This window comes from Perca fluviatilis, chromosome 24 (genome assembly GCF_010015445.1).
Source record: "Perca fluviatilis chromosome 24, GENO_Pfluv_1.0, whole genome shotgun sequence".
NCBI classification, from domain to species: Eukaryota; Metazoa; Chordata; class Actinopteri; order Perciformes; family Percidae; genus Perca; species Perca fluviatilis.
The window spans coordinates 18,323,583-18,342,518 of NC_053135.1; the positions used below are offsets into that span (position 1 = coordinate 18,323,583).

The window sequence follows — 18,936 nt, forward strand, 5'->3', positions numbered from 1 at the left end:
ATCAGAGCAATCTGAAGGCCCAGATTTTCTTGTCTGATAGCTCCAAAGAGATTGCAGATTAAAAGTAAGAGCAGAGTCTCTTTTCTTGGACATCTTAAGCCTTCAAATAGCAGTGTGCAGTATTTCAGAGTCACACACCCAGGGACTAAGTAGAGAACATGGCCACTGTCCAGGCATAATTAAGAGCGAGAGAACAGACAGACTCCCATGATGACGGGGTAGAGAGAGGCATAAAAATAACAGCGCGGGAACGGAGGCAGACTGCAGCTGCAACAGGGTCTCTGTTGTGATTTTACCGCATATAATATGGAACACCAATCTGACTTTTTTTCCCCCAATGAGTTAAGTGGAGTTAGTCAAAAAGTTAGTGGCAGAAAACAAATTCCCGACTGTCGTTTCATATCAACATTCAGCGCCCAAAGTATGCCGGTGAGACATTAATTACACTTGACCTGATTTGACCAGAGACGACTGGTACAAAAACGCACTCACATCATCGCTTTCCGTTCTTATGAAGGGTCATTCTCACGAGGTGAATATTACCTGTGATTTGTAATAACTGCAGATGTTGTCTTTGCTCTTAAAAGGGTAACTACCGTTTTTTTCAACCTGGATCGCTGCAGTCAGCAGCGGTGAAACAAGCTACAATGTAAGTTAACAGGTCAACTGTCCAGCTTGCATTTACCTTCACTTCACGTGCTTGTTTTGCCGCTGACAGGCTCAGATTATTATTCTAAGTGTCTGACAAGTTTTTCCTAAACTTTGTCGTTTTGGTGCCTAAACTTTACTGTCATCGCCGCATGACGCTCCCATTTTCTGGCTAAACTCCACTACCACGGCCCCTAAAAGGAGCGTCATCTGGCGGTGCCTGGAGCTGGCGTCAGCGTGAACTGCCGCCGCTGGTAGCCAGCGTCCCGGAGCTCTGTAACGGCTAAATACAACCAACAACTGCTGCTCAGATTCTAATCGTTCTATGGCACTATAGACTGTTCACCTTACAGTGCTTTACTTAGTTTAAAATACTTCTATTTCAGGTATAATATCCATATAGTAGATGATCACTTTGAGGGGTAAAACTATCTGTGTCTCTATCTGTATTATTCGTCCTACAAAATGAGCCCCAGGAAAACTAAATTGGAAGGTTGTCAGTGTAAACGCAGCCACAAAACTCGATCAAAAGTGGATGAATTGGTGAGTAAATGACCACGGCACGGTGGCTCAGTGGTTAGCAGTGGAGGGTTTGATCCCCGGTAGGGGCAGGGCCTTTCTGGGTGGAGTCTGCATGCTCTCCCTGTGTTTGCGTGGGTTTCCTCCCACCTTAAAGACACGCATGCTAGGCAACCAGGACTACAGTTGAAAATGAGCAGCCATCTGGCTAGAACACTGGCGCATTTACAGAAATGTTGATTAATGTGCATTGTCCTAATCAAATAAATCTTAATCTTAAAAAGGTGAGACAATAAAGCACACACAACAAGGGTGTGACTGCAGCATCTTGTGCCTCATTACCTGCTCTTTGACAGAAGCCAGGAGGTTGTTGGTGGTGGTGGTGGTGCTGCTGCTGGCGTTCGGTGGGAGGCCATGACCGCTCTGCCCCTCTCTGACCGCCATGGGCCCTTCCCCCTCCTCCATCTCCTCGCTGTAGTCCAGAGACGGCTGGCTGCTGACGAGCCCTCTCTGACCCTGCAGGAGGACTACAAGCCGGTTAGGATGTGGACAAGAAGGATACACCGTGAAACGGAAAAATCACTGTCATGCCCCTGGGGTCCTCCGAGTGTGTCAAAGCGTGACTTTACAGGCATCATATTGTGTTTCACCTGCTTTAATAATCCAGCGGGGAATTGCTTTGACCCCGAAGCTCTGTGCTATTCTGTTTTTTTAAACCTCTCTAATATCCCTGCAGAGACTAGTCGGGAATTTACGGTGACCTTACAAGATCACTATGTTTTTACAACTCCCGAAAGGGGACTTGCTTTTTATGCACCTATAGGCTATAGTATCAATTTCTGTAAGGAGTCATGATATGATTATATTGCTTTCATTCATACATGGTATTATGAGGCTACCCAGTGGGGATGTAACTCTCACTGATTTTGACGAATTCCCCACAAAGCAATATTTTCACTTTAAAGGTTATGCATGGCATGTGCAGGTGTGCATTGCACGCTGCACAGAACGCATTTAATATCATGTCACGTTCATGATCTCCCCCCCCCCCACACACACACACACACATTAGAGCTTGAGCTATCCGCGATGCGCCTTAGTCGTATGCAACCTGTCTGTCAAACGTGCACATCAATCACTCAACAGCCATCCGGCAGCCAAGGACGAGGTCACAGCGACTCAGCCGACCAGAGAGCAGGGAGCGCGGCTGCAATGACACCGAGCCTCCCTGTCTGTTTCCGTGCCTGGTTCACACAAGCTGCCCGCCCGCCAGCCCGCCCGGCAGGCAGGCAGGCAGGCAGGCAGGCAGGCAGGCAGGCAGGCAGGGCTGCGGCGGCTGTCAGTGCGACTCACCGGCCAGATGTTGCCGTTAGAAGCAGGCCACAGCTGGCTCGATCCGTCCTGTTACGCATCCATCCTCCCGCTGGCGGCCGTGACAGCTACATTTCCCACGCGACGTGTATACGCGACAAATAAACAAAACAAACAGCAAAACAGTCCCGTGCGCGTCCACACACTCCTTGTGTGAAATTGTCCTTTATTTTTTTGTACTTTCCTTTTTATCCGTTGTGGAGTTTAAATGCACCCATATGTCTATATATCCCTGGCGTCCGCGCGGTAGGCTACCCAGCCAGCCAGCCACCAACCGGCCCAGCCACTATAACCGATCAGCGGCGTGACGTCACCATGCGGATTGTTTTCCGATACAAGAATCGATCAGCCACCGATGCACCGTCGCATGCGTTGCTGTCGCGGCTGCAGAAGCCGCGTTGTAAAAGTGAGATGGCGCGCGGCAGCTCCGTGCTGGAGGGAGGAAGGATGCAGCCTGCAACGACCACGGTGCGCGTGCGTGAAAGTGTGTGTGTGTGTGTGTGTGTGTGTGTGTGCGTGCGTGCTCCTCTACACACACTGCTTTAGGCCTGACTGGTCCTTAAAGATAATTAAATAGTAAAAGCTTATTAAGTAGCCTACTTTAGTATAAATTATAGAAGTCTGATTGAAAAATCACATTTTACTTACCGGACTGCAATGTAATCCTACAGGACAATTGCTCAGCGTTAATTTCATCCACTAAAAGTTCAATTTTTCTGTGTCTGACCACATTATGGAAAGGATCCCTACAGAGATTTTTAAAGAGTAAAATCCTCTTTGTTTAACCAGAAACAGCTCCTAAACCCACCAGACTACTTAAAAAAATTAAAATACGTTTAGTGTGCTTAGAGCCAACACTGTGGCAGTTGCAAAACAACCACTTTTGTTAATGTAAATTGAAGGTGCGCAATTGCCCTATTAATTTACATTGCAGTATGTCCACTGCTGCCGACTGCAGCTATCTCAGATAATACTGGACCAACGTCAAAGATTGTTGTTCCCATCAGTCACTTAGACACAAACAAAGTTACCCTTGAAAGCCTGTGAACACCCACACAGGTGCTTTCAGTTACTCTGGCTGATTAGACCTCTGGCTCAGGTAAAAGGTGGGCCAGAGCTTTATTGGGAATTTATTAGGTCACAAGTCATCTACCAATAAGAATGATAAGGTGTCATTTGTCCTGCCCCTTCAGGTGCAACAGAGCTAACCGGAGACCCCGGAAGATGTCAATTAATCAGTGTATACCCTACACACCCCCACAGTCCTGGAAGAGGTCTAATCCGCCAGATTAACTGAATAGCCCCATGCATGCAAACTCTTAAGAGGTGATAAAGGTAACAAAAACCAGAACCCTGCACAAAAGATCCTCAATACTAAAGATAGAAGATTTCAAGCAGCACCAATAGACCTTCTTCACAGCAGATTTGTTGACATGACATAGAAATTAAAGCACAGGAGTATTCAAAACCATTACTGATGGCTGCATTCCACTTAGCAGAGGCCCTGGTATTGTGTATGCTGACTCACTGAAATATCTTACTGGGACACTTGATGGAATTGAGCCATCATTAAGGTTAACAATTTCAGCTGTGTTTTTCCTACTATGACAAGTCAACATGTCTGCTGTGGAAAAGTTCCATGGTACGAAACGGTCCACACTTCCTATCTCCTGAAGGGGCGTGGCCTTGTTTGAACGTGTAGTGAACATTGTGTGAATGGATGAAAAGTTACATTTGTATAACTTAATAATTCCTTTCGCCAACATTAGATAATTACACAGCTAAAAGACATATTTTGCATCACAGAGATTAGTTTTCTGAGGGCGTTCACCAACGTTAGCGGATGTTAGTATCTCGCTGTTGCGAGACCTCGCGGTAGTTTGATCCTGAGACAGAAACACGTCTCAAACAAAGACCATTTTTTCCTGATGTGTCCGTCTGAAAAACGCCGTTTTAGTGTCCGAATGTTCTGGAGATATGTGGCTTGTGAAGAATGGCTCCAATATTTACTTTAGTGAAAGAGTCGCTCATAATCTGTGTTCACTTCACCCGTTCTCGCACTCAGAAACTGCCGCTAGTCTCCTAAAGAGGCGTGGCAGTGGAGAAACCCACGGGACACAGACAGGAAACTACTGAGTTGGGGTGTCTCGGTCTCTGCCTGAACTCCCTTAGTGGGGGAGTCCAGGGGGATGCTCCTCCGGGACAATTTCTTCTCAAATATCAGCTTTCAAAATGTAGCACAAAAACATGCATTTGATTTAAAGTTGAGGATATGATTTTTTTATTGTCACCCGTGTCCCTGTTCAGAGGCTTAAACCAACAGATATAAGCTGAGTGCCGGAATTGGTACATTTGGTTAAAGAAGAAAAACAAAACAAGTACACGAGTACATGCACATGCCCATTTATTGAAGGATAATTGAGAGTTTTGTGTGCAGTCATCAGGATAAGCGGGGTCTTACATTGAGTCGTTAGGTGGATTTCCCCTCACTACAAACACTTGAGGGATCTTCCGTTTAAAGCTTCCTTCTTCAGTCTCTTCCGGTACATTTTCATTTACAAAAAAATGAAATAATACCACTTCATGGAGGACTTTGCCAGAGTTAAGCCACTAAAGGTTCCCGCTATTGGTTTGTAAACGGATACGCCACCAACTCACACTGGGAGAAGAGGAAGCAACGTGACCAAAAACTATTTTTTAACTGTAAATACTATACCTGAATATAATGATACCTATATTTAAACAGTTCATACAAATAAACCTTCTTCAAAGCAAACCATATCAAAAGAAGATGATACATTCGCCATTTCGTCTACTGCAAAATAAAATCCAGTGCGTCTAGTTTTGAACACTTGACAACGTTTAATACCACATACAGATCAATTATGCATCATCATTGCGTAAATATATAGTGTTGGAAACAAAGTGACAAACAAACAAACAAGTCTGTTACTGCTGCATCATTTCTGAGACGCAAGGTGATGAACGTGTTGGATTTACGGGAACAGACTCAGAGCTTTAATCTTGCTGTTATACGCCCAAATAATTCATTCCTCGTCTTTTCATTTTTAAGAGCATTTTCTCCGCCCGACAAATGTCCCTGTAGGATTAGGATTTTACTGTCACTGTGCAGGTTCACCGTTACGGCGAAGAAATTATATAACTGTTAAATGACTCAAGGCTGAACTGTCTAGAAATGTCACAGGAATGAAATCTATTACCTTTTTTTTGAGATATCCTGACTGACAAACGAAATACGCAACCCCACAAATAAGCAGGGGACAAAGAGGTGGAATAATGACTCCCATTGTCTGCGGTGGTTTCGGAGCAGTAAGGCCAACTGTGTGAGCACTCTAAACTTGTATGTGTGTGAACTTAAAAAAAATCGGGATTTCTGCAAAGTAAACAGTAAAACAAAAGGCACACTTCTGTTGAAAAGTGTTTCTGCAGAGGTTAACGAGGGTAAATTGAAGCCCTAATTAATACCACACGAGTTACATTTGCCACCCGTTTCACAATCGTACTGGATTGACTCACTGAAGTGTCAAAGTATGATGGAAACCAGTAGGGAGGATGAGGCTTAAAAATCGTTATCAAACATCCGCAAAAAATTCCAGCAGTATACATCAATAAATCCTAATGATAGAATCAATCAAATGAACGCAAACGGGATGCAGACTGGTGGAAGAAAATAGATGGAATGTATTAACCGATTAGCAATTAAGCTTAATTAAGTTGTTGCTAAAATCGACATTTGCTCATTATGAGACAATGAGCTTCCTAGCTACTGTCGCTAGCAATACTGAGAGTGATTACTACTAATAAAAAAAGGAACTTTTAATACTAATCTAAAAATCTAAGTTTTTTTGTTTTTAAAAGAATGAATATCGCAGATGTAGAGGACATCCTTGTCTCTGGTTGGCAGACTTTTATTCGAGACAGACCTTTATTCTATAAGTATGTTTTTAGAATATCTTAACCACTCGATGAGCAGGCTTTTCCACTGCTTCAGAAACGGAAAGTTTTCATATGCAACAATGCTGTACCAGTAACCATTTCTCTCATCTTAACTGAATAAACTCCCATCAGATGGATAAACACGACATTAATGGAGGGTTTTGGTGTGATCGGGCTGTACACTAACACTAAGTTCTCCTACTGATGTCTATAAAGTCAAAACACTGCATGAGCAGACAAAAAAAAACTGCTTGGTTGGCACGTTCAGAACTCACTTTGTTTTTTAAAAGTTGTCCGCCTTAAGCGTGATTCATGATTCTGCAGAGGCTCCATGCAGAGCTTTCGCCGTAAGCTACAGCGTAGATTTAACGCAGCAGCATAAATCACGCCTTAATCTTCACAGGGAAATACACTGGACCGGACTTTCAGCTTGGCAGTCTGCTAAAGGTGGCCATTTCCCCTTAAATTTCCTAGAATACTTATGGGTTGTTGCACGAGTTTCGGGTTTACCGGGCTGAATGAGAACGCAATTAAGTGAACACTGGAGAGCTTTAACATGTAGAGTTGACCCAATTCAGTTAGAACATTAGCACGCTTCTGAGATACTTGGACTGCCATCGAAACACTTGGCATTATTAGCGATTTACTTCCTAATAAACAGTGGCGAGGAAATTGATCTTGCAGCACCCGATAGTGTTCAAAATAGCCGTGTAAACATCACGAGTTAATTTAGTGTTTCAACACGAGGTATTTTTCTTCCAAATTGGCTTTTATTATGATAATTGGGAGTAAAAGCTTTCATAAAAATGCACAATAAAACGAGGCATGTTCGATTTTTACGGAGTCAAAAACAACAGAAATGTGGGTGGTTTAGTAGAGACCTTTTGCAGAGCAGCAACCTTACAAAAAAAAACAAAAAAAAAAATCATCTTTGGCCCTTGAACCAAACAAAGCACGGCGGCTGTGGCCATCAGTACACACTTTGGCATGTGGTCACAGCTGCAGGGTGGCTGTCTCAACGAATGATTGTTTCCACCCCCCCCCCACAGTCGAAAACACAAAAAAAAAAAAACTCTGAACATCCCTTCAGAGAGCAGGAACCCTCGATCAAAACAAATTATATTTCACGTCACTGGAACCACATTTCATTAGCACTAACATTTTTTAACTTCACTAGCTCGATCTTCATACAACCAGGGAAGGAAACTAACACCAGTCAAAAAAAAAGCTTTCGGCTGGCACAGCCGTCTAGCTAACTAGCTGGGGAAATAGTTATTTTTCACTCAACCCTATGGACCCAACATTCGTTAGTTTCCTGCCCTGTGCACAACTCGTCTTTCAAATCGAGAAACGACAACACAGATAACAAATACCGCGAGCACAACGGACACAATCTACTCAACAAAATCTGTGTGAATACTTTTTTTTACAGATGAAAGCAAATAAATAAAAAGAGCAGTACCTTTGCATAAACATGAGTACAAAACCTAACAGTCAGTGGATGTACAATAGATGCGAGTGAAACCGAGAGGGGCGGAGCGGTGTGTTCGTGGATTTGTGGAAACCATAAACCAGTGTTGGGACGACCCCCGTTTCCCTCGAGACCAGAACCTGTATGCACTACTCCAGGTCGTCGCCATTGTCCTCCGTCTCAACGGTGCTGGTCTGATCTGAGGTCACACCTAGAAAACAAAGCAAACATCAACATCCGGGCAAACTTGCCCTCTAGCTTAAACACTTGAGGCCCTGACATGCCAAGCTGACGGCCGGGTACTAGTGGCGCCTTTGTCTTGGCCAAAAATTAGCACTAGAACACAGCGCAGAGACTACAGCCAACGGCCAAGTACCACGTACGTTGTGCCCCTGCGTGAGAGGAAATGACTCCCCATGCCAGCAGGTGGCAGTAATCTATTCCTCATTCAACAAGGGGAAGAGGGTGGCCAGCGGGCTAGTAAGCTAGCTTGCTTGCTAGGGGGCTAATTGTTTAGCGGTGCAGAGAGAGGGAAAGGTCTATTACGGTCTTTCTATTAAACTAGTACAGTGGCTGTTCAAAATGGGCCTGTTTGGAATTTGGAGATTGCTAGGCCTGTGGCATTGCTGCTTGTAGCTTTCTCCAGAGCCACTGTCCCCCAAAAATAGTTACAGAAGGACCCCAAAGCACTTAATATTCAACCCTACGGTATAGCCTACAACTGACTTACTTTGTACTCCTATTTCGGCCATGTTTTATCAGCCAAAAAAAAGGCCCCTGAAGGCCACCTTGGTGTGTCGGGGCCTTTAGATCAACAACAAAATGAAACTGTTCCCCACGGTCCATAAACCTGAAAAGAACCCCATGGCTTACTTGAGGCATCGTCATCATTAGGAGACTTCTTCTTGTCCTCGACATAGCCATGACTCAGCAGCTTGGACATGCTGACCGGAGGAGCCTTCTTCTCATAACACCTGAGAGGCGACACGACACAGCACTGGCATTTAGAGCTGGAACAATTCAACATTTTTGCTGTACAATTAATAGTCTCAGAATGAATCGTAGGAGACATCTTTTTGGTTATACATCTATGAAGTAAACCATGCACCTTTATTATCATCATAAAACTGTTTTTCTAACTGTATCCCCTCCCCACTTGATATCTTTGTAACGTGCTTAGGGTCAAGTGCCAACAATCGCTTATATAATTACAATTTGGCGTATGTAAACAAAATCAACGATTACCAGTCATAAGCCTTAAGACCTTGGCTAATAATTGCAGTTAATAATTGACACAGGCCTTCCATCAACTTGAGGCTTAAAGGTCCCATGGCATGAAAATTTCACTTTGAGGTTTTTTAACATTAATATGCGTTCCCCCAGCCTGCCTATGGTCCCCTAGTGACTAGAAATGGTGATAGGTGTAAACTGAGCCCTGGGTATCCTGCTCTGCCTTTGAGAAAATGAAAGCTCAGATGGACCGATCTGGAAGGTTACCTCCCCTTTCTCTACTTTGCCCGCCCAGAGAATTTGGCCAACCCATGAGAGACATCATGGCTTTCAAATGAGCAAAGTGGCAGTTGGTCAAGGCCACACCCCCACCCTCCACCTTGCCCCCCCCACCCTCTCCTCCTCAATAGCTACAGGCACAGAAATGGCACATCCTAAGGAAAGCTCATTGTGGGACTGGCTCTAGTGGCTTTAATTCTGCACCAAGGCTGAATTTCGGGAAAGAGACTTCAGATACAGTATTAGGGGACCACTAAGGTCTATATAAAAGAGACTTCAGATACAGTATTAGGGGACCACTAAGGTCTATATAAAAGAGACTTCAGATACAGTATTAGGGGACCATTAAGGTCTATATAAAAGAGACTTCAGATACAGTATTAGGGGACCACTAAGGCCTATATAAAAGAGACTTCAGATACAGTATTAGGGGACCATTAAGGTCTATATAAAAGAGACTTCAGATACAGTATTAGGGGACCACTAAGGTCTATATAAAAGAGACTTCAGATACAGTATTAGGGGACCACTAAGGTCTATATAAAAGAGACTTCAGATACAGTATTAGGGGACCACTAAGGTCTATATAAAAGAGACTTCAGATACAGTATTAGGGGACCACTAAGGTCTATAGAAAAGCATCCTAAGAGCACCATGTCATGGGACCTTTAAATAGTCTCTCACAACCTTCGTCCAACACCTTTTATTTACGGTGCAGCCACTAAATATTTGCACCAGAGTTTTATTGTCTTGTATCGTTTTGATTTTGTATTCCAGCACATTGATCGATACTCACGTTCGCTTGTATTTGTTGGTCATGGACAGACCACCAAGCTCATCGGCAACTTCATCAGGAGACATCTGTGGGAGGAAAATGTTACCCAGATTGCTTAATTTGTGTTGCACTTAATGACAGTTACAGAGCTCAACAGTGTGGTTCCGGAAGTAAAAAAAAAAAAATCTAGTTCATTTTCTCAGTAAGGATTTAGATTATCAGCTATAGGGCCCTATCTCGCACCCGGCGCAAGTGTCTTTGCTAGTCTAAGTCCAACGCAGATGTCAATTTCCCGTCCAGCGCCCACGTCGTTTAAATAGCAAATGCACCTGCGCCCATCTGCACGCCCACGGGTCTTACATGGAGGTGTGTTCAGGTGCATTCTTGGCGTATTGCTATCTTGAGGCAGCGGAAAGTGCTGCAGCACAAAAACACGCAGAAGATTAAAAATACAAATATTACAATGTGAAATAGTATTATGATAGGATCTGCTTTCACGCACGAGCAGATCAGTTTCTTCTCCTAAAAATCTCTCCTTCCTGCTCAACAAATCCTCCATCATAATAGCAACGCACCGAGGTCCAAACGCGGGAATGGGAGATGACACCGATTGGTTAATTGCATGTTACACACAAAATACACCTAGGATTATTAAAAGACTAAAGGCTGATTTATGCTTTACCCCCGCAGATCCCTCTGCGTCACGATCATCTCGTAGCTGGTTGGCTCGGTTCCAGACTTAAAACTCTTTATAAATCAGCAATTTTTGAAAGGTCAACAGAACAACTGAACTGGGGAAGAACCAATTCTGGATCCAGGGCCGTTAATAATTGACCAATCACTGTTGAGCTCCATCGCCTGAATGTTGCAACCACGTTATCAGACAAAGAAATCCGGACAGTTCCGACTCTCGTAGTGCAGGATTATAGACAGATTGATTCATTTTATTGCGAAATGTACAAGCCGACAAGCAACTTGGATCAGATCTTGGTAATAGCGCAAAGGATGAAGTGATGGGGAGAAAACTTGAGATGCAGTTTGTCATGCGATGGAAAATTATTAAAAGAAACATGAACAAGCATGAGCATGAACCCAGCAGCAACAGCAAACAATATCCTTAAATAGTCACTAAAATATAGTCATTCTACTGCAAGTTACACTGATTTTAATCTGACCCTGTGTAAGACTACCAAACTTCATCTGTTATATGAACACTTTCCTATAAATATGAACTTAGGCCAGGGGGAAAAAAAAAAAAAATGTATATATGTGTGTATATATATATATATATATATATATAATGATTAGCTAAAGCCTCCTCTGCAACATATCTGTCTTGATAACACTACCAAGAAATATGGATAAGATGGACAAATATTTTTTTGTTCCTTGATAGAAAAGGAAAAAACACAAACTTGTGTTTTTAAACCAGGTCCTTTCAATGAGTCACTCTGTACTCACCTGAAACTTATATATTTCCACAAATATTCCACGCAGCCAACAAGCACCGGCAGAAAAATGAAGCCCAAAATGGATTTTTAAACCAAACTGCGAATGCGACGATGAAGTTAATTAGGTGAAAAAAAAAGGGAAAGGGTGTGGTGAATAAATTAAAAAAAATGTAAGACATGGACATGGTATAAAATCTTTGGGGGTGACTAGTTTGGTCCATTCACCTTCTCCTTATTGGGGGAAAATCTACCATCTCTTTCCCAGGACGAACCGTTATCGGTGCCAAACGGTGCAGCCAGGGGCTGCATGCCCCCCATCATCTTGCTGTCGGGAGAGGTTGGTTTGCTCCCGCTGTAAGCACAAAACCACGGTGATATAAGTTGTATTGCTGGCCAGTAGTTAACCCTCCTGTTGTCCTCGGGTCATATTTGACCCATTTTCAAAAAAGGTTCTATATCAGAAATTTGGGTTTCCTTCTTTCAACCAAAACTGTCAAAGAAAATAACGTGGACGGTTCCGTACAACCTTTACGCTTCACAAGTAAAATAAATTATCAATTCAGTTCATTGAATTGTTGGAGGTTTTATTTAATTTTGTAGCATTTCAAAAAAAATTGACGTGAAAAAAAGTGAAAGATTTCAGAAAAAGCTTGAAAAACGCAGGAAATGTTTTGACAAAAAAAAGTGACAAAACTTGAAGAAATATTTTTTAAAAATTGACAAAAATGTGGGGAAAAGCGACAAGTTTAGAAAAAGAACAAAGTTTTAATTTTGATCCAGAAAAACAAATGGTTGCATGTCATAGGGCTGATCAGATATATTACCACTGGGCTGCACAGCACGAGGAAAATATGTAAGTGTGATTATTTTGACTGATGTTGCGATATGATCCACGATATTGGAGGGAATAAAATTTTTTGTAGAAATGTTAAAATTCAAGAAATTTAAATGTTTATAGGTGGGATTTCTGGGAGGATCGCTACCAAACAAAGATGTTTTCTTTAGTCTGTAGGATAGGATTTGTAAGCCGGGACGTCTCTGCAGCTCCACAATACTTGATTCAAAACAGTCTGACGCTTGTTTTGCCTTTAACAAATATTGGGGGTTAGGAAGTGATTCTAATCTACAGGGCTTTATTACACATCCATAATCTACAAAAGCATGTTCTCCGCTCTCTGTACCAGTTTTAGAATAATAATATTGCCCCTCCTGCTATTATATTATGAGCAAAAGGATTGATTTACACAAGTTTGATCGCTGCCTTCCTCTCAAGGAAATCCATTTATTATACAGTTATGTTAATTGTATTTTACCACCAGATAAATGCATACTGTATCAATATTAATGGATTACTTAGAAATTTTTTCTTCATCGTTATTTCTAAGTGTCAGCCTTTTTAAGACCATTGTGAAAGAAATGTAAGACCTATTTCACGACATCAAAAACAACAAAAAACAAAGTCAGATGTCAGAGACCGGAGACACTGTCTTAAACAATTCCCCGATGTCCTTATTGGCATTAGAGGACTGGTGTATATATTGGCTGCAAAATGAAAAATGCAAAAAAAGCATTGAAAATTGCCATATCAAATTTTTTTTTTTTAAAAAGGCGACAAAAACGTCAAAAAGAAGAAGCTACAAAAACCCTATAAAAAGGAACAAAAAAAGTTGTTAAAAGCCCAGTTTTGATTATTGAAGGGGCGGGGGGGGGGTTGTTGCCTGTTTTACACTCTTTGACCAACGGGTGGCGGTGTGAGTAAATAAACCCTTTTGTGAAGCCAGTCTGCTGGAAAGCTTCATGGGGGTTCATCTCGCCATCACTAGATGCAGCTTCGCCCCGTTAGGTCGCTCATTTGTGTGTCTAAGCAGTGTTCGTACCTCTTTAATTCATCACCAAACCAGTTGGGTGGATTGTAGGGCTTCATGGGTTTGTCATCAGAGTCAGCATCATGACTCAGCAGCCCTGCAGAGAGAGAGGGGGAGGAGAGACACAACATTAAAAACTAAACACTGCCAGCAGTTACGAAGCACTGTATTTGAAAGCACTTCACAGGCAGTCTCTTCATCTCATGGGCTTAATAATGAGGCTACTATACTACAAAATACCTGAAATTTACCAGTTTTGGGATCAATAAAGTCTATATTAACTAATATGAGTTGAAATCTGACAAAACGAATGTGTATCCATCTGGAACATTTACTTGAAGGCATTAAACTTTACATAACAGGACACTTATGCATGCCCGAAAAAATACTCAGGAGCAGTGGCCGGGTTGGGTCAGTGGTAGAGCAGGCGCACATGTACTGAGAGGTTTATGCCTCGATGCAGAGGTCCAGGGTTCGAAACCGACCTGTGACAATTTCCTCCATGTCTTCCCCCTCTCTCTCCCCTAGCTGGCCTATCAAAATAAAGGCAGAAAAAGCCCCCCCAAAAAAATCTTTAAAAATAAATAAATAAATAAATACATAAATAATAATAATAATAATACTCAGCAGCAGCTGGGGACTTCTTGCTGCTGTTGCAAAGCAACAAATTTGATAGAATTGTTTTCCCTCGGTTTGTCAAAGACTTAGGTGCGCATATTTGGCGGAGGGGTGTAGGGGTCCTCCCCCCAAGAAAATGTGATATTTTTCAATAAAAATAAAATGCAATTTTAACCTCATTTTGGACCGTTATTATCTCCATATCTGTGTCTAAAACGTCAGAGACGCTAGAGCAGATAATCAATAAATAACACTAAAAAAAAAAAAAACGTGCTAAAGTAGTCCAACTACAATCATTAGATCGGAGTATTTCAGAGTATCTTAGTGTCACTTAGTTAGTTTTGATACTCAAATAGATTTTATGCGGCTGCCAAAAATGGTTTCTAATGGTAGGGAAAGCCCTGCCCTTTTACCTTTGTGTCCACCTCCCTTTGCGAGCTTCACATACTCCGAGTCCGACTCAAAGATCCCAACTCGCCGGCCGGTGGTCCGTTCCACCGGAGAGGTTTCGTCTGCCGTTTGGGACAGACCGGGGATCTGGGAGGTCGGTCCAGTCATGCCGCTGGCCACAACCCCAGTCTTTATACCTGCAAGGACCCGAAAATTACATCTGCTTGCTTTGCTATGTAGCTCCTATTATCAGCAAATAAACGCTATGGCGTGTGTGCTGATTGGCTCACTGATGCCGATGAGATTTTCTCCTTAGGGTATTGAATGACGAGGCATTTTTTCGATACTTCAGAGGCAATTTGGTCGATGCCTAAAGAGTGCTGAATTCGGTACCCAGCACTACTTGTCATTCAATACCCAATTTCCATGTCTAAGGAGTAAATCTCATCAGCGTCAGTGAGCCAATGAGCACGCAGCATGCTTCTACCAAGAACAAATAATGTCTGTGATTGGCTGTCTAGTAGGAGCTGATACATAAATACAAAGATTTGTGCCGTAATGTTGTAATTTCTAAAATATGCGATAAAGATATTACCTGCGCTAAATAAACAGATATTAAAATGTTCTCAGTTCTGCTGCTTTCACTATTCTGCTAAAATACAACAAACGAATGAGTAACATTTTAAAACGCAGTTTTCTGCTGATATTTTCTTTCAACAAACATAAAATCTCTGAGTGTCTTTCACGATGTGTCGCAGCCTTTCACGTTGTGTGTATTGCGCCAGTTGATATCGTGGTGGCTATTTAAAAAAAAATAAAAAAATATATATATATATATATATATATATATATATATATATATATATATATATATATATATATATATATATATATATATATAGTGCCGTGGTCATGATGCAGTAAATGTTCAGGGAAACTCACTCATCTAAAGTCTATCTATCTGTGTTTTCTTGTTGCAACTTGACAGCACAATTAATTTCAGCAACATTAAGCTTTAGAAATGGCACATATTTTTTTAGCTTTAAGTATTCAAATGTATAACAGGTGATGAAGCAAGAAAATGATTTGGTTTACAAATTAATTTTGTCTTACCGCCAGGCTTGGTCCTTCGATGGTTGGGTACAGCGGTATTCATATCACCTGAAGACATTTGACAATCTGTTGACCAAAAAGGAATACTTTATAGTCTGTTAATGGCTCAATGAATCATAACACAAATGAAAGGCCACCTTGATTGTTAGCAAACATAAAAGTCATAAAATATGACTTAAGGCCTAAATCAGTAGCTTGAGCTTATTTTAAAAATCTGAACACATCTAAAACTCAAAGCACCAGTTGTTGCACTTTCAAAAGATGTCTTGCCTATTTTCCCCATACCCATCTTCCGCCACAATGGACACAGATGGGCAGTGGCCTAAAACCATTAAGAGCAACTGTGATTTATTGGGACATTATTTATTACTTAGTACATAGTATGTCTGCCGAATTTACCAAAAGACAAAACATTAATAAAATATTGAAAAAGATATGTCAGACAAGTCGTATGCCGTTAACTAATACCAAAGCAGTCTTAAATTATCGATTTTTCTAATGGAGTTTGGCCTTCTGTTTCCAAACATGTAACAGAGCGGCCCGTCTGCGCTTTTCATCGTAGTAGCATGATGATGAATTAGAAAACATAAATAAGGAGAAATAAGACCAGTCTTATGTACGCATGTAAAACGAGGTATATTAGATAAGACCAGCTAACCGTACCGCCAATAAAACAAGGCTAACGTTATATTTATAAAAAAAAAAAAAAAAAAGACATTTGATAATAAGTGAGCAGACTTTCCGTTAACGTTACATGCCAGCTAGCGTAAAATTGTTTGTCCATACACACAAAATATTGTCGAAATATATAAAAGCACACATTGTTAAGAGACATAAGGTCTAGCGGCATAGTTTAACTTAACGTTAGCCATGTAGCTAACAAAGCCTTGCTAGTTAGCCGCCTAATGTTCGATAGTTGCCGCAGTGGCTTTCCACCGCTAACCTTACTTTGCGCCGCAACCCCCCACCTTTTTCGAAAAAAACACCCCACTATATATTCGGAGAAAATCAGACACATGGCTTACGTTATATGTTTTTTTTCTTTCGTTGCAATTACTGAGCGGCTTGCTGCAATTAGATGCCGTTAGCTCCTTCAATTCTGCAGGCAAAGGCTGGACACGGCCACACACACTTCCTGTACGCCAAACAAAGATCGTGTATATGAGCAACCGCCTGACGTAATTTTGTAGTCATCCGTTCGACTATTCACAGCAAAGGGGCGGGGAGCAAATCTTGAAAGGGGGCAGAGTGAGAGCTCTTCGTGATAGTCATGCTGTTACTCCATTGAGAAACGATCTTTGGCCGTTCAGAGCTCAATCTGAACCAAAGCCCATCTATTAACATGTTATTAACGGTTCCAACTGTTAATGTTGTAATGACTTATTAACATTTACAACTTCAGAATTGATTGCTTATTAGTACGTCGGAGACCCATGAGCATGTATAATCGATTACCAGCATTTTAAACTGCATATTGTCACAACCTGGCAACCCCAATGATTGATAATGATTTATTAACCATTAATAAAGCCATAAGCTTCAACTCAAGGGTTCCTTATTAAAACGTGGCACTGTTAACTTTTGCATATCTAGAATTACTACTGGCCTTTTTAAAAACACTGCGCGCTCATTCTTTTATGTCTTTCACTCTGTATTTCTAAATCGCTGCCTGTTGTTGTTGGGATGTTTTTTGTATGTGTGTGTTTTGTCTCTACTTTTATTTTTTACATTTCAATGTTTTTAAAGCAGCACCTTGGTGCTTCTTTGTGCAGCACTTTGGTCAGCTTATGTTTAAATATGCTCTAGAAATAAACTGTACATCCTTACTCACTATTCTCATTAAACAGTATGTTGTTTAAATGTATATTTACCTTTGGGGCATAAGACTGAACTGAACTGACTCAACATAAAAAAATATTGTTTCAATGACAGGCAGCATGACTGAAAACCAATAAGCAAATGGACAAACTCATCTAATCCACAAACTCTTTATTACAATTCAACATAATTTATGTAATTAGGGTAAACTGTATTAGTAGTATTATATTAACTCTGTTAAAAACAATTGCCATCACAGTGCCTTCCATTAAAACAACTTAATATGCTCTAATACAGTCTATCAAACATTGTTCTTTTGCTGCCACACACACACACACACACACACACACAGAGGTTATATACCAAATGAGATAAACAAATTCATTTTCTGGGATTCTAGGGCAATGCTTTCCAAATGGGAATGTTTTCTAAGAAACAGCAATACATTCAGTAAGTACATTTAAACACAGTGGCGCCCTGCAGGGAGTCAAAAGCAGTAATCCTCAAAGGCAGACGGTATTTGTTCTTGATGGTTATGTCATTCATACCCCCGGTAATCAATACAAGGCCGAAGGGACCCATCCTTTTTACTCACAAAGAAGAATCCGGCACCCAGGGGGGATGACGAGGGACGAATGAGGCCAGCAGCCAGGGGATCCTTGAAGTAGGCCTCCATGGCCTCGCGTTCCGGTTGAGAGATGCTATAAGCCCCAGGAATCAGGTCGATAGCACAGTTGGAAGGTCGGTGGGGGGGGAGTGACAGTGCCTGTTGTGTCCTGAAAACCTCGCCCAAGCTGTGATAGACTTCCGGCACCAGGGACAACTCCAGGGGGGGGAGGAGTGAATGACCTGACTGGGAACAGACTGGGAACAGGCAGTTTTAAGGCAGTTTTCATGACAATCAACACTCCAACTAGTTACCTTGCCTGTCACCCAATCGAAGGTGGGCTTGTGTTTCCTCAGCTAGGGGTAACGAAGAACCAGGGGAACGCGTGGTGAGGTTAGGATGAAGAAGGAGATGAATTCTGAGTGATCGCCTGAAAACAGCATCTTAACTGGTCAAACGTGCCCAGTAGTCTGCCATCTAGGGTAGTCGCTTCCATGGCCTACGGAAGTTGCTCCTTGGAAAGGCCCCAGCTGTTCCACCAGGTCGGCGTCAATAAAGCTGTCATCCACTCCAGAGTCGACGAGGGCGTGGATCTCTACAGATTGATCTTTCCTGATGAGGGTGGCAGGGAAAAGGGTTCTGGCTTGGGTTGAGGGAGACTGAGGTTGGCTCGCTAGAAGACCTCCCACACCTAGCGAGCCTGGGAGTTTACCGTCGTCGGCAGTGGAGGCAGCTGTTGGTCTCACGTCTACGCTGGCACTCCTCAACGGATAACCCTGGCCATCCTACCTCCATGGGTTCAGGATCAGGCGGTCTCACCTCTC

At 42.1% G+C, this 18,936-nt stretch overlaps 2 protein-coding genes across 6 annotated transcripts in view; both read right to left on the reverse strand.

Annotated features, from left to right (window-relative positions):
* LOC120554370 (plakophilin-4-like) overlaps positions 1–3,521 on the reverse strand; it is a 55,907-nt gene extending 52,386 nt beyond the window's left edge. For 2 of the 5 annotated variants that reach the window (XM_039793237.1, XM_039793236.1), the window contains exons 1-2: positions 3,187–3,521; positions 1,510–1,683 (exon numbers count right to left, since the gene is read on the reverse strand). In XM_039793237.1, the coding sequence (XP_039649171.1) occupies positions 1,510–1,683; positions 3,187–3,234 (222 nt within the window). In that variant the 5' untranslated portion in view covers positions 3,235–3,521. Of the gene's footprint in view, positions 1–1,509; positions 1,695–2,520; positions 3,012–3,186 lie in introns of those variants that run through there. The other 3 variants (XM_039793240.1, XM_039793238.1, XM_039793239.1) reach the window with 3 other exon arrangements.
* Positions 3,522–4,925: 1,404 nt separating this feature from the next.
* On the reverse strand, positions 4,926–16,837 carry LOC120554384 (uncharacterized protein C7orf57 homolog). Its single transcript, XM_039793268.1, has 8 exons — positions 16,713–16,837; positions 15,688–15,753; positions 14,598–14,771; positions 13,579–13,663; positions 11,927–12,053; positions 10,272–10,336; positions 8,840–8,940; positions 4,926–8,177 (listed from the first exon to the last, which is right to left on the reverse strand). The coding sequence occupies exons 2-8, from the start codon at positions 15,743–15,745 to the stop codon at positions 8,116–8,118; spliced, it is 672 nt and encodes a 223-aa protein (XP_039649202.1). The 5' UTR covers positions 15,746–15,753; positions 16,713–16,837; the 3' UTR covers positions 4,926–8,115.
* Positions 16,838–18,936: the final 2,099 nt, after the last annotated feature.

What these genes read in the sequence shown, in the direction of transcription:
- LOC120554384 (XM_039793268.1), bottom strand. Translation starts at nt 15,745, where the DNA reads ATGTCTTCAGGTGATATGAATACCGCTGTACCCAACCATCGAAGGACC. An exon ending in AAAGGGAGGTGGACACAAAG is followed by an intron (nt 13,664 to 14,597) that starts GTAAAAGGGCAG and finishes CTCTCTCTGCAG; the next exon opens with GGCTGCTGAGTCATGATGCT. An exon ending in TAATGATGACGATGCCTCAA is followed by an intron (nt 8,178 to 8,839) that starts GTAAGCCATGGG and finishes TTTGTTTTCTAG; the next exon opens with GTGTGACCTCAGATCAGACC.